This window comes from Erpetoichthys calabaricus, chromosome 17 (genome assembly GCF_900747795.2).
Source record: "Erpetoichthys calabaricus chromosome 17, fErpCal1.3, whole genome shotgun sequence".
Classification (NCBI taxonomy): domain Eukaryota; kingdom Metazoa; phylum Chordata; class Cladistia; order Polypteriformes; family Polypteridae; genus Erpetoichthys; species Erpetoichthys calabaricus.
Genome location: NC_041410.2, coordinates 56,290,761 through 56,307,550, shown reverse-complemented (window position 1 = coordinate 56,307,550; position 16,790 = coordinate 56,290,761). Strand labels below are relative to the sequence as shown.

The 16,790-nt window shown below is 40.6% G+C and overlaps 1 protein-coding gene across 1 annotated transcript in view; it reads right to left on the bottom strand.

The window, feature by feature from the left end:
• The window catches only part of slc28a1 (solute carrier family 28 member 1), a 211,693-nt gene that overhangs the window by 135,571 nt on the left and 59,332 nt on the right, over nt 1-16,790 (bottom strand). The window contains exon 3 of the mRNA XM_051920321.1: nt 9,827-9,888. Coding sequence (XP_051776281.1) covers nt 9,827-9,888 — 62 coding nt within the window. The remainder of the gene's footprint in view (nt 1-9,826; nt 9,889-16,790) is intronic.

The window sequence follows — 16,790 nt, the reverse complement described above, 5'->3', positions numbered from 1 at the left end:
AGTTTGGATCTATTTTCTTCGATGTGTTCCTCTGATTTCTCCAACATGCCTTTAAAGTTCACGTCAAAATGTTTAAATAGACGCGTTTCCTGGTCTTTGTTATCCTTTTTAATCTCGATGATATCCTTCTTAAGCTCGTTCTTAAGCTCAATGTTAGCCTTCTTAATATCATTCTTGTTATCCTTCTTAAGCTCATTTATGGCCGTAGCCATGGCGGCAGCCAGTGTAGCAATAATCACTTTCATTTCGGACAGTTTGCTTCGGATTTCGTGCTCCGCGAGTGGAAATGCAGCTCCTGTTACAGCAGGTGCTGCAGGCTTGTGATGAGTAGATGAGAGCACATCCTGCAGGGCCTTTTCTAGTCTCGGATGATCCTCAGAAATCGGCGATCCAACGCGACCTGTATCACTTGCACCTTCGCTCCCATTTTCACTCTCGACTGGAGACGATACAATGGAGCGAGGTCCTAGGAAATCTGCGTATTCGTCTGCTTGTTCCAGGTCAGTCTCCGAGAGGCCATACCTTGCACTCTGTCTGTCCAGACTTTGAAGCTGCTTTAAGTTTCTTTTCCGGTTCTTTCTGACATTTCTTCTTGTTACTCATGCTTGTATATTGTAGTGGAAGTTCCTTGGTCGGGTTAAATACAGGATATCTCTAAATAATATGAAATACGTGGGAAAATAAAGCCGCTGCTAGTGGAGTTCTGCTTCAGACGTCCATCTCCTATAGCGGACGAGACCAACTCCTCTATTCAGCATTAGAGTTTAGAGAGAACAAGAATAAATCTGTCTAAATATAGAGAATATCCACATTACTAACCGAGAATGCTAAACCGGATGGATGCAGGGACATCCGGCAATGGGCCGTGGCCGCAAAAGACGTACTGCGCAGGCGCCCCACAAATCCCCCCCCCCGCAAGCAACGGGAACCGGATGGAATGCAACGTAAAATAAAAAATGAGGCGTCGCGCACAGAAAAAAGGAGTCAGACCACAGAAAAAAGGAGCACGAAACCCATTGCACACGAAACGGGACACACACAAAGAGGAGGATTCAACAAGCCCCTAGCACACAAAAAAAGAAGCCGCGAGCACCACACAAAGCCCATTGGACACGAAACGGAACAGACTACGGACATAGCACACGAAACATACACAAAAACGACGATTCAGACCCACGACCACAGTAACATAAATAACAAATGACACACAAAGCCACATTTATAAATGAACCGTCTGTATTAAACATACGTCATCTCAACACGTTCACAATAGGCAGCATAGGTGGATCTCATTACAATGAGGCACTATTAACCGTTCAACCGCAGAAAAGGCTCCATATTAACAGTGAGTGCGATCCTCCTTATTACTTATCCATATTTCTCACGCTCAAGAACAAACAAGTCATGAATTCACGATCACGGGTACAAAACGATACCGCTTGGATAACGGGACCAAACACAATTCACACTATGCAGCATAGGTGGATCTCATTACAATGAGGCACTATTAACCGTTCAAGCGCAGAAAAGGCTCTATATTAACAGTGAGTGCGATCCTCCTTATTACTTATCCATATTTCTAGAAGAAAAAATGTCTCGGGGCAGCGAGGGGACAAAATAAATAAACACAGACGTCTACACCGCGCATCTCAAATGCAGGAAAACAAGCAGGCAAGGCTCCAAAAAGAGAAAGCTCAACTGGCCGACATACAAAAACGGGCAAAGCTCAATACAAACAATGCACGCCGTAAACTACAACGGGCTTCTCACACAGCACAGGCAAATCGATTACAGCTCCAAAACAACACGTCCCAAATACTGGACATACAACGACGCGCCTCTCAAACAGCACAAGCAAAACATACACGTCACGGACATCAACGACAGACACCTGCTAAACGATTGCGCCAGTTAGCTGACAACACGTTCAATAATGAGTCCACTATTCAGGAAAATTCATTGGGATTAATGAATGTCATTTGCAATCATTGTCATTCACTTAACTTCCCTGAAGAAACAACTAGCAATACAAGTAATGAATTTACACGTTGTTCTCAAATGGGTCAAATTAGACTGCCTCCTTTACATTCATATCCTGAATATCCAAAGAACCTTCCTAGGGTTACCACTTTTAATACAAAAAAATAAGGGACGCATACTGCAGCAGGGGCCACATCCGAGTGCCAACAGTTTGCAGACTCTACTTAAAAGACCCGCCCTCCTCACTGGACAGTTAAAATGACCAATCAAAATAACGATGACATCAAGTATTACCCAATCAAAAGTAGGAAAGGAGGCATCTTCATAAAATGCGTGTGGGATGATTTGCATGAGACGCTGCTTTAAAAAAAAGGATTAAAAAAATACGGGACAAAACCCGTCCCGTATTGATTCAAAACGGGACGCGCAATTTCATTCTCAAATACGGGACGATTCCGTATTTTACAGGACGGGTGGCAACCCTGCCCATTACTAAACGAACCGTCCGTATTAAACATACGTCATCTGAACACATTCAAATTAGGCAGCATAGGTCGATCTCATTCTACTGATCCACTATTAACCGTTTAACCACAGAAAAGGCTCCATATTGACAGTGAGTGTGATCCTCCTTATTACTTATCCATATTTCTCACGCTCAAGAACAAACAAGTCATGAATTCACGATCACGGGTACAAAACGATACCGCTTGGATAACGGGACCAAACACAATTCACACTATGCAGCATAGGTGGATCTCATTACAATGAGGCACTATTAACCGTTCAAGCGCAGAAAAGGCTCTATATTAACAGTGAGTGCGATCCTCCTTATTACTTATCCATATTTCTAGAAGAAAAAATGTCTCGGGGCAGCGAGGGGACAAAATAAATAAACACAGACGTCTACACCGCGCATCTCAAATGCAGGAAAACAAGCAGGCAAGGCTCCAAAAAGAGAAAGCTCAACTGGCCGACATACAAAAACGGGCAAAGCTCAATACAAACAATGCACGCCGTAAACTACAACGGGCTTCTCACACAGCACAGGCAAATCGATTACAGCTCCAAAACAACACGTCCCAAATACTGGACATACAACGACGCGCCTCTCAAACAGCACAAGCAAAACATACACGTCACGGACATCAACGACAGACACCTGCTAAACGATTGCGCCAGTTAGCTGACAACACGTTCAATAATGAGTCCACTATTCAGGAAAATTCATTGGGATTAATGAATGTCATTTGCAATCATTGTCATTCACTTAACTTCCCTGAAGAAACAACTAGCAATACAAGTAATGAATTTACACGTTGTTCTCAAATGGGTCAAATTAGACTGCCTCCTTTACATTCATATCCTGAATATCCAAAGAACCTTCCTAGGGTTACCACTTTTAATACAAAAAAATAAGGGACGCATACTGCAGCAGGGGCCACATCCGAGTGCCAACAGTTTGCAGACTCTACTTAAAAGACCCGCCCTCCTCACTGGACAGTTAAAATGACCAATCAAAATAACGATGACATCAAGTATTACCCAATCAAAAGTAGGAAAGGAGGCATCTTCATAAAATGCGTGTGGGATGATTTGCATGAGACGCTGCTTTAAAAAAAAGGATTAAAAAAATACGGGACAAAACCCGTCCCGTATTGATTCAAAACGGGACGCGCAATTTCATTCTCAAATACGGGACGATTCCGTATTTTACAGGACGGGTGGCAACCCTGCCCATTACTAAACGAACCGTCCGTATTAAACATACGTCATCTGAACACATTCAAATTAGGCAGCATAGGTCGATCTCATTCTACTGATCCACTATTAACCGTTTAACCACAGAAAAGGCTCCATATTGACAGTGAGTGTGATCCTCCTTATTACTTATCCATATATCTAACGCTGAAGAACAAACAAGTAATGAATTTACGATCACAGGTACAAAACGATACGGCTCAAGTGACGGGACCAAACACACGAACCCGCATGAAAAAAAAAAAAATACACGTCAGCGCATACAACGCGCTTCTGAAACCCCGGAAGAAAAAATGTCTCGGCTCCAAAAACGCAAATCTCAAATAACACATTAACAGAAACGAGCACAGATGGACAGACACAATGAACGTACACGCATACAGCACGCGTCTCAAAGTGCTGCATCGAAACAGGCAAGGGTTCAAAACGAAACACCTCGAGTCTCAGAGATACAAAAACGGCAGCGAAGGGACAAAATAAATAAACGCAATTCATGAAAATTCATTGGGATTACTGAATGTCATTTGCAATCATTATCATTCACTTAACTTCCCTGAAGAAACAACTAGCAATACAAGTAATGAATTTACACGTTATTGTCAAAAGGGTCAAATTTGACTGCCTCCTTTACATTCATATCCTGCATATCTACAGAAGCTTCTAACTAACAAAGTACCTGAAAGTAAAAACTTTATGAACTGCATTAGATCCTACAATAGTTCATTTGCTTTTGCATCTAATGCCATCCAGTCACTTACTCAACACCATTGATAAACTTCTACAAACGTTGATAAATAATAATATTCCCTTTGGAGCAAAGCTACTTTTATTAGGAGGAGATTTTACACAGTGCTTAGCTATTATTCCACATTCCATGCGCTCGGCTATTCTGCAGTCCACCTTAAAATACGCAGACAATTGGCATTGCTTTCAAAAGAGTTACGGAGATATTTGGAACAGCAATCTTATTACACCAAATACCCCTTTTAACACAACAAACTATATTATGTCCAAAAAATATTAATGTTGATCACATTAGTAACCAGGTCATTTCATTATTTCCTGGAGTTGCACAGCTCTTTCTAAGCTCTGACAAAGTTGACTCTGATGACGACAATGACCATCTTAATTTCCCCTACATGCACAACTTTATTTGCTTCCTATATGCGTCATCTACACCTTCACACTATGCTATATCTCATTCATACATCACGCTGTTTGTAATTTCAGAACACCAGGGGTTGGCGAGCGAAGCGAGCAGGGGGCGGAGCCCCCTAGTATCTTCTTCTATAATACGCTACCATGGCTGTTCATTTGTCTGTCCAGGATTTTAAATCACCTAACTACCTAAACTATTGACCTGAAATTTGATACACATATATTACGTGACATCTACTATCTGCTTTCGGGGTGATGATTGACCTCCAAGGTTATTCCTCTTTTTATTTTTATTTTATTGTAGACTCAACTCTCGGCAGCGTGCAGCAGGGCTGCTGTGTGGCACATGCGTACGGGTGCTGTTCTCATCCCTCCCACCTCCGCTGTCACATCCCCTACCTCTTCATATCTTAAATCATTCTTGAGGCAGATTGAAGACTTAAGTGCCAGCTTAAGTGAAAAATTAAAGAAAAACGTACTAAGTAATTGCAACACAAACACTGACTTAATCAGTTTTAATGCGAAAAGATGCCAACAAAAGAAGAGAAGTGGATCGCTAGGGTGGCAAAAAGAAGAGCTGCTCAGGAAGCAGCTAGTGCATCAACCTGTGAGCAAACACATGCTAAATGTACAGAGAAAGAGGATGAAAACTGTAAGTCAAGTGTATTCACTGCACATTATCGTGAAACGCCGTTACTGGTATAATATAATTTATCAACATTTTGCCTCTTTGAATCTTTAGCACACAGTATATTTACACATAACACAATTATTATTGTATTGTAGTATCCTATAACCACAAGAGGGCACCCCTGACCCTTAAACCTGAGCCTTTATCTCAAATAAAGGGGTTTATTGAGCCTCAACACCTTCTCCACAAGCATAACAACAAAAAAAAAAAAACACCAAGCACAGTTCTCCTTCCTCCTCCAAGAGTGTAACCCACTGCCTCCTGACTCAGATTCAGTCCAAATGAGACCACAGGCTTTCTTTTAAGTGCAGCCCGGGAATTACTTCCAGTCTCTTGTCCCAGCACTTCCAGGTTGTCCAGAAACCAGAGCAGTCCTCCCTTGACAGCACCTCCTCTGGTGGACACCAAAGACTCTGACAGGATTGCATTTCCTAACTCTATTTTCCATGTAACCCTGCAGGTGTCCTAATTGGGTTTAGCTCTGAGGAATACTGCCACCTGTCATGTAGGGGAATGACCTGCTCCTGGTGAGTCCACTTTCCCAGTCTTTCCATTATGGCCTCCTGGCTGGGTATGAAACCTTCCGTTATCCCTGTCAGGTGCCTGTCCTTCCTCATGGGCACCCACAATCCATTATTCACTTTTATTTAGACCTTTAAGTGCAACCTGACTATAAATATTAGTAATGAATACAAATTTTAAAAATTTACAACAAAGTCTGGGTGTTGAAAGCAGCCTTGACCCAGTATGTTATTTAAGGTGTTACACGTCATTATCCTGGAAAGCTAAAATATCTTTCTAATATGGAGTTTTCAAGCTGGTGCCTACTCAGGAAGCATCAGTAGAAATTCTGCAAACAGTCCAAGATGGAATGCCAATTCATTTTAGGAAGCACTCTCAGACACATGAATCCACTAGGCCAATTTAGAGTCATGTAGGGAGTGCTTTTAAGCCATCCCTGAACCCAAATAAGGAAACAGATATTGGCTCTTAAAAGTGATTCATTAACCAAAAGAATAAACACATGAATTGGATGGTTATAGGGAGAGCTTAAAATAATAAATTACAAGAAAACAATAAACCTATTTGTTCTCTAGGCCCTTACTAACAGGTTCTGTCCCCTTTCTGGCAGATGTGGTGCTGCATGTTCTTTTCCACTTCAGTACCAACACAAATACTAACTTCTTGCCCTCTGAAATTTTTCTTCACTATCTCTGGTCTCTGTTTCTCTCTTGGCCAACTGTCCTTCTGACTTCAAGTTCGGATGGTCTTTGGCCTGAAGCTACTACTGGATGGTTCCTGGGAATCATTTCTGCGGTCAGGAATAAGCTAGGAAACTCTAGACGTCATTCTTCTGCAGCTCTCTTAAACTCTGGAGGCCATTCTACCACAGCTGTCTTTAGGGCCCCCAAGTTTCTTTGTAACCCTGAAACCCAGTCTTCTTTTGAAGTGCAAGGCAACCACCAAGTTATCTGTGGTATATGGCCTACACAGAGAAAAATGTATAAAGGCTTTCATTATTCTTCCAATATTTGTGTTTATTAAATTATGGATTTTTAAACTATTTTGTCTGAACTTTGGGATTCTTGGAAGCTTTTTGTTTTGAAGCTGCGTGTAGTCTTAAAGGCTTAGCTGATGTCATAATTTATTGAACTCCACTGTTCTTGTTATTAGAGATAACATTTGTGCATTTATGTTTGCACATTTTATGGAAAACAGCAACACCCTACTTTGTTGTATTCAAGCCAGTCACACTTTGCATTTTATTGTGAATAAATACAAATTGTTACACATGTTGTTAACATGACAGTGGAGCTAATTTGTTCTAAACCACCATCTCTGGGTCTCTTCTCTTCTCTAATTCAGCTGCTTGAACTCCAATCAGACATTAATGCTTTCTTTTTCACATGTTGGTTATTTGCTGAAATAATCATCAATCCATGTTTCACTAAACAAAATTTCTTCAAAGCGAATAATCACCAAACTGTGCATCCATCGTTACAAATGTTTGCAATTAGAGCATTAGAACACTAGAAGACTCTAGACAAGAACAGGCCATTCAGCCCAACAAAGCTTGCCAGTCCTGTCCACTTAATTCTTCTAAAAAAGCATCAAGTCTAATTTTGAAAGTCCCTGAAGTCCTAATGTCTACCACACTACTTGGTAGCTTATTTGTTATGTATATGTGAGAATGTACTACTATTTTATGTTACCAAACAATTGCATAAAATATGTGATGTGCCTGCACCTGGGTATTAATGCTCATATTTTTCCTAGTACTTGTTATATACAGCATACTTCAGTAAGTAAAATAATGGAAGTCTGATAATTGCTTCTTCTTTATTAATGCTTTGGTTTTGCTGTTTGTGTATGCGTAAAATCACAACATTATTCCATATGTCTATAGTTCTCTTTTTAAAGAAAAAATTGCTAATATGTGTGCGAAATTTATCCTTGACAGATTTCTAACTGCGTCCTCATATACTTGATGAATTCATTTCAAAATAACACTCTCAATCCAATGTACTAATTTCCTTTATAATTTTAAACACTTCAATCATGTCACCCCTTAATCCTCTTTTGCTTAAACTGAAAAGGCTCAAATCTTTTAATCTTTCTTCAAAATTCATCGCCTGAAGCCCTGGAATCAGCCGAGTCGCTCTTCTCTGGACCTTTTCTAGAGCTGCTATGTCCTTTTTGTAGCCTGGTTACCAAAACTGCACACAGTACTCAAGATGAGGCCTCACCAGTGCATTATAAAGGTTGAGCAGAACCTCCTTGGACTTGTACTCCACACATCGTGCTACATAACCTAACATCCTTCTTAATGGTTTCTGAACACTGTCTGATAGTGCTTAGTTCACTGTGTCTCCTAAATCCTTCCTGAAAGGTATCCTTTCGATTTTCAGACCTTACATTGGGTATTCAAACCTAACATTTTTACTTCCTAAATGTAATACTTTACATTTACTTAAAATTAAATTTCATCTGCCACAAATCTACCCAAGCCTATATGCAGTCCATTTCTCTCTGTAATGATGGATGGTCATAAGATAAACCCATCTGGTCACTTTAACATCAACTTTCAAAGCATTCAACTATGGGTTTTCCATGTCAAGTTTTAGTAATTGATGACAGGGAGAAGAGGACAAACCTGCATCTTTGTGTACTTCAGTAAAATGGTGTGTGTACTGACTCACACATAGATGTACCTCAGAGGAAACATTGTTCAACAATAGACCACCTTGTATACTTCAGTCCACAAGCTGTGGACTGTGCATATGTCTATTCAACTAGTTCGCCTAGACCAGCAAGGCAGAGCCTTCCTACTGTAAATGACCAAAGACCACCAGAAGTTTCACTAGAAGTGCAGTTAACTGGAGTTTTTATTTCTCTCTCCTCTGGTTCCACTTGCCCATATCTCATTTATAATGTTAACAGCAGAGCCTTCAGTTTGATTTCTGTTTATATTTCTTTATCATATATATAAATGTAATAGTTTATCATTTTACTGTAACATTTTACTGTAGTGTAAATATACGTAAACGCTCAAAGCCTGCACTTAGTGAAGAGTGCTATGCAAGAATCAATTGCCTACCCCAACAGAAACATATGCAAGTGAGAAAGCAGCCCTGAACAGAATGCAAGTACATGGCAAGGCATATATTTGTTTGTCCCTTATAAAATTATTTTCTTTCTGAAATTACTTCAGAAGGCAATGTTTAAATCAAACAGATTTTACAAAGAATTAACAAGAAATACCTTACTTTTTCTTAATGTGTTTCTCATCATGCATAAATAAAAATGTTACATGAGGTCAACTAATCTTGCTGGTTGATCTTTGTGTGATTTCAATCAAGGCCCAGAAACAAAAGGTTAATTGACGATTAGACGTCTTAAAGTCTGGCTGAAAGATATCCAAGGATCTGAAGCTGTGGCTGAGTCTTATACACCTGACTGTCACATTTCACATCTTGTTTACCAGAGAGAAGATTTCTCTTTTATCAGATTCCACTTAATCAGCTAAATAGTAATTTAAGGTTTCATAAATTAAATAAATACTATCACCTTGAAACAACATATGGAGTAGTACAGGTCTCTCCAGCTTTCATTTAAAACTTGTAAAATCCTATCACCCATGAATGAAAACTGCATTAAATGCATTTATTGCACACAACCATTTTGTAACTCTTCCATTTTATGAGATGCCAAGTTGCATGAGTTTTACCTTCTTACCTTACAAATGAGGTGATTTTATTAGGAGCCTTTTTTTCAGTACCAGTAGCAACCATCTCTTCCTAAAAAAAAAAAAAAAAGTGTTTTTAAATAATTGGTGTAATTTATATTCCAAACCAAGGACGCATATTTCATCTTGTTGATGCTGTTTTTAGGTTAACGAGGTATCCGCTTACCATAGCAGCCATAGCTGACCTCTAGCATGACTGGACAGGCCTTTGAAAGCACTGCACGTTGTTTCGATCGTTTAATTTTTACTTTGACTCATCTGTGTCTCATATCAATCTGATAATTAATACATTGGTCTTGTTTTCTTATTGCCTTTGTTTTCAACTTGCCTTTTAGGAAGGCATTCAAATTCAGGTTGTACTTGGTCAAGTAGTATTTTGTCAAAAGTTCAGGTTTAAATTAATTGTTTAAAAAAAATGTTAACCCCGGCCTATTCAAATGGCAGTCCACGGGTCACATGCAGCCCAGAAGCAACCTCCAAATGGCCCATTGGCCCAGCCCATGGTTCCGTAAGAAACGTAGAGAAAAAGCGAGAAAATCATATTTCGTGAACTTTCAGAAATTCCTACATAAATTCCTCCAGTAGTACAGGCTATGAATATAACACTCCGTGTAGTCTAGTAACATTCAGCAGCGCATTGTTATGAGTCTGGAAATGGTTGTGGTATATTTTTGATACAGTGATTTTTTTGTTTTTTTGGCCTGGTCTTGGCTTCGACTGCATATTAAATGATTCTATAATTAATCTTAGTTATATTCCAGTTTCATCAAGTGAGTGTGAGTGTGGACTTTTGCAGATTAATTGTTACTCCAATTAGAGAATCGTTACTGGCAAGCACTGGTTCCGCACTTCTCTTCATACGATTGGTTGGCCCTTCACTCACACGCTTCGATCATGCGGATTCATGACTTTTAGGAAGACAATGAGGAGCCATTGATACTCAGAGCAAAGAACAAATTAGAAAGAATGCATTTGATAAAAACATTCAAAAAGTTTGGAATTCTTTAAAACTCAATCAAATGAATTTACTCATTGCTTTACGGAACTATGTAACTTTTTTGTAGAATGTAGAGCTCGTTACTATCGTGCAGTTAATATTTTTTGATTCTGGAAAATCTATGTTTGTAATTTTAAATTTTCAAGCAAACACATTATGTCTATGCAGGTGGCGTAATGATAGTTCTGCTGCCTAGCAATCAGGAGATGTTGGGTTCATGTCCAGGTTCCTCCCTGTGAGAATTTGCATAGTGTTATGAGTAAAGTGCTATATAAATCTGAATAATTGTCATTATACTTGGCAAGTTCTCAGTTTCAAATTTTAAACATTATGTTTGTTCACCAAATCAACAAAATATGTAGCGCTTGGACTCTCAGCCTTTATATACTTTCACAGTCCCTCAAACTTGATCCAAATGCAACGTATGAATGCTGCCACCTTTTTGTTTACAAAAAGGGCACTGCTAATCACACACATGGGCTGATTTAAAATTAACCTATGTTCCCTCAGTGTGCAGTAGACGTTATATTCATGTGTGTTAGCTATTGTTATCACTTGCTGTGGGTTTGTGCAGTGATAGCTTTCATAGCATTGATAGTACTTTTTTATTCTGCTAAATGCACTTTGTGATATGCCTGAGCCATATATAACCAAATATTTATTTTATTTCAAAAGATAAACAATTGTTATTATTAATATTGTGTATTTGATTTGATTTTATGCACTTTGTGATGTGCATGAGTCATATCTGAACAAAATATTTATTTTATTTCAAAAGGGAAGCAAATGTTATTGCTAATACTGTGCACTATTTTGTTTTTACACATTTTGAGATGTGCCTAGGTCAGATATGACCAAAATGTTTATTTTTCCATTTCTAAAATGGAAAAAAAGTATTGCTACTACATCAGATTCTATTTAGTTATAGCATTTTTATTGTTTTTTATGCAGATGTGATGACATTTAAAAGGAAAACACTGAATAAACATTGTTTTTCAATACATTCATTTGTGTTGGTTCAAAATTTGTTATTACCCGCAGAACCAGGAATGATGATAAAGCAGCTTTTATGTCTGAGAAGGCTCTGTAACAGGAATTGATCCAGACAATTCTACAGTTCTTTTTGCCCTTTGTCATGTCAGTTAGGGGGATGGCCCGATGCACAAAATTGGGAATGAATCTCCTGTAGTAGCCCGCGAGCCCAAGGAAGACACGAACCTGCCTCTGCATTTCAGGACATGGATACGCAAGCACCTCCCCCACCTTGTTCATTTGAAGCTTGAGCAGACCCTTCCCCATGGAATATCCCAATGATGGGTTTCCGACATACCCAACCTGCACTTCTTAGGGTTAACCCTCAACCCTGCCAGCCTCAGGATGTCAAGCACCACCTGCAGGTGGTGGAGGTGAGATCTCTGGTTGTTCCTGAAAATTACCACATTTTCGAGATATGCTCCCGTGTATGCAGAATGGAGACACAGGATATGGTCCATCATTCGGTGAAAAGTCAATGGAACCCCATGGAGACCGAAAGGGAGCCTGGTGAACTCGAAAAACCAATCTGGGGTGGCGAATGAGGTTTTCTCGCAACTGAATTCCTCCAGGGACACCTGCCGGTAAGTACCCTTTCATGAGATCAAGAGTGGAGATATATGAGGCTTGCCTTAGTTTCTTCAATAAGTCATCTAAATGCGGCATCAGATGCACAATAAACTTGGAAATCTTGTTCAAGAGCCAGAAATCTATATAAAACTGGACCAAGCCGTCCAGTTTTGAGAGCAGAACAATTGTGCTCCGCCACTTGCTTTTGCTTTTGCAGATAACCTCCAATTTTAGCATTTGTTTCACCTCCACATGCCACTCTTTCCTCAGATTAATATACAAAACCTGCATGGGCTTCTGCCGATTTTATAATTCACTGATCTAATGCACTCTTCCACTACTGCTGGGCCAAGCCAATTCTCCTGATATGTATGTGGGTCCGAAGAGATAAACACCAGCACCTGATCCACCTTCTTAAACTTGCGGAGTTTGCTTTTCTTGTCATAATTATGTTTTTTGTCTCTCCTGTTCGCGCTTCATATGTTTCATTGCAATAGACGACAATTTTGAGATTCGTTCTTGGAGCGAAACAACTCAATCGACAAATCTCCCCCCACGAGGTCCCTCGCAAACCCCCCTCCAATCCTCCTGAAAAATGTCTAACACCCTGCGTGGTTGCTGGCTGAAGAGCAGTTTAAATGGACTCAACCTGGGGGATGCTTGGGGGGGGAAGTCCCGAACAGCAAACAGGAGAAAAAGTAACACTGTATCCCAGGAGGTCAGGTCGTCATGGGCAACCCAACGTATCATCTGTTTCAACATTTTATTAAACTGTTCAGTCAGGCCATTCGTCTGCAGATGATAAATAGTGCTGCTCAATTGCAGGGCTCAACCACAGTTACTTCATGACATGAGAGATGAACAGCATACCCTGGTTAGTTAAAATCTCACACAGGATATCAATATGTATGAACATTTCTGAGAGAGCTTTAGTGGCAGTCTGTGCATTCGCCCTCCGTAGAGCGACCATCTCATGGTATCTTCTCGCATAGTTAACCAACACAAGCATATACTGAAAACCATTTTACTCTTGAGGAGTGGGCCCACAATAACTAGCCCAACTCTCTCAAAGGGAACATCCAAAATAGGAGAGGGGAGCCCTAGTGGGTCTATGAGGGACAACAATCTGGCAGTTGGGACATGTCCTGCAAAACTGCTTCACATCCCCGCCCATATTCAGCCAATAAAAGCATTTCAAAATGTGTTCCCTTGTCTTCTCCATGCCAAGATAACCCTCCCAAAACATGGGTGTGAGCAATTTTTAAAACTGTCTCCCTATGCCTGCTTGGCACCACCAAATGCTCGATCCACCCATCCCCCATGCAATCAGAAATCACCCGATACAAGAAACCATCCTCAATTAAAAAGTGTGGTGTTTTAAAGTTCAGGTCCTCCTTCTTCATATAGTAAGAGTTATTTGTGACATGGGCTTATTTGAATGCACAATCTAAGTTGCTGTCAGCTCGCTGCAGACGGGCAAATTCTGTCTGAGTGGCAGATTCTGCTTCCTCTCTCCCCACTGCAACTTCTTTGGGGTCCTTAGCGGGCATTCGGTCTGGGGAGTTGTTGGCGCGAGTGATGGGGTAATAAAGTCCACCAGCTCTCCCAGGTCCTCACTTGAGGATTTGTCTCCCACCTCACTGGTTCAAACCCAGCTCCTTGACTGACGTTGTCAGAGGTGAGCCCCTCCCTATTTGCTGCAGAATGAGGTACTCTGCAGGTGGCCAAGACCCATGGGAAAAGTGCATTCTTCTTTCCTATTAAAATAGGCCAGGGTGAAGTGTCTGATATGGCAGTCCAAAACCTTAAAGTTCTTCCCTTTAAATTTCAGAGGGAGTAATATAGTCTAGTATGTTTTAACGTCCCCATAGACACAGCGAATGTTCACCTGGTCTGCGGTCTTCTAAGGGGTCTGTCAGAGCAAGTCATTGCAGACTACGCAGAGGTTGCTACCAGAGTCCAACAGTGCTGGGAATTCACTTCTGGACAATGTAATAGAGACCTTACAATTGTCCTCCCTTAACATCTTGGGGGATACATACCTGGGCCAGACCGATAGCCATGGTTTGTGCAGGTGGGAGGTGACACTCCTGAGCCAGATGTCCTGGATGATCATAGCGAAAGCAGCTGCGTTCAGTCCACACTGTGGTGTTCCTGCAATGACATGTATCAACCATAGCACAGACGAACCGAGGAACCTGTGCTGGTTGGATTGAAGTCGAGTCCAAACCCAGGTAGCCCCTTTGTTTCCAAGTGGCTTGTGTGCCCTCCAGTCTTCAGATCAGGTCTAACTGCAAGTGGATACCATTCCAGTGCATCTCATCACAAAGGTCCTCATCTATCCCTGAAAGGACTGTGTCAATAGTGAGCTTCTCCACAAAGTGCTTGAAAGTGTCCCCGCGGACCCAGCTTTGAATCAGGTCCACTAAGTACTGGATCGGTCCTTGTATAGGGTGATCTGGGTCAATGTGATACAGACGAAACTGATGCCCCTTGACCACTGGGCTCATAGCTGTGCAGAGGAGGAACAGTTACTTCAGGAAGTCATAATCATCGAGCCTTTCGGGAGAGAGGTATAGCACGACCTGTAGGGCCTCCCCTGTTAAAAACCAGGGCCACAATAACTGCTCAGGCTTCCCTGTTCAAGTGCATCAATGTTGCTGTGTGTTTGAAGCAGAATAGGAAACATCCGAGGGAGCCATCTTCACCTACACATCCCGGAGGAGCATGAAGACAGGAGCACCTGCAGGAGCCTCATTTTGCTTCACCGGTATCGGGATGTTTCATGTCTCTTGGAGTTCCATTGGTGCAAGAACCGCACTCCTGGTACCATGTAACTTGTGAGTCAGTGTCTTGCAACCCAAAGATGAGGCTGAGTCTCTGTACTTTAGCAAAACCAGCTTCATTCAACTTGAAACAGGAGCAGCAAGATTATTTATTGTAGTGTGATCTGCCATTCTACTATACACAAACACAGCAAACATGCAGCATCCAGGCCAGGTCAGTGGCCAAGTTATAATGTTCCCTGCATCACCCAATAGGCAACCGGCGCTTTGCGCATGGCAGCAGTCAGCTTGTAGTTGTTTCTGTGGAGCTGCAAACCTGCGGTTGCCTTGCCGACAGACAAGCAACCCTCAACAGACAAACATTTAATAATATTTCTTTACATTTATATAGCGCTTTTCTCACTAAGGCAGCTGGGTGCCAGTAATATTCTTGCCAACTTCACTACCCACTGCAGTATGCTTTACTGTTTTAAACAATTCAGTTTAAAAATGTTCCACACATGTCATTATTGTATATTCATTTGAAGAAATGCATTTTGTACACTAATGAAGGCCAGGTTAAAGAAAATGTGGCAAACTTTGTCTATGGCAGGATACACTATGCAGTTTGTTATGTAACTCATAACCACAACTGAACTCTGATTTTGGTTCTGCCTGTTCTCCTGGTTTACTGGCTGTTCTCAGATTAAGATTTTCCCAGCTCCTTTGACTTTTTTAATTCATAGAGCAAATTAAACTTCCACAGGGAGGGAACGTTTCAGAAATCAGTCATCCAGCAGAGTTTGTTCAAAAGTGAGCCTTCATTTATCTTATAATTTAAATCAGGGATGAAGACTCATTCTCACACAGCAGATTCATGAAAGAGCTGCTGGTAAATGCAGAGGAAACTGCTTACATTTTTATAATAGTGGCAATTGTAGTCAGTTCTGGGATCATAGTTGATATAAAAATATCGTCCAGCTTTAGGGAGTATTGCTCAAAAGCACAAGAATATACATGAAATTAAATAAATGAAATTCTCCTAAGTGAAATTATTGCACAATAGTGAATAAAACTTTAGGTTGCCTGAAGTATTTAGCAATGATGTTGTTCTAAAGTTAATACAGACGGATATTGAAGACCTATTAGGGGTTAAAAACAGCATATTTGATTTGCAGTTCAGCATAAAATGAAAGTGCATAGGCATTACAAATACTGACCCTGAATCTTAATGTCTGTGTCCATATTTGGCTCTTCCTTTTTTGTTGTGCTTCTTCATTTTGGGATATATTTCAAAACGTTCTAATCCTGATCAGTCAAATCAGGTACACTGCAGTGCATATTGTGGTGACGCTCTTATGCACATTCCATTCCGTCCTCTCTTGTATTTGTTAAGCTTCTCTTGAGGTTTTCTCAGGCCAGTTTTCCATCTTCACCACAGTGCTCAGTACAAAGCACACAGCTTTTCTTCACATTATGAATGACTCCTACAGTATATTCTAATCGTCCTTCACCACCACTACTAAATACATTTTATTTATTATTCTGCAATATCCGTCAGATACACAGATTTTAAAGTGGTTGGAATGT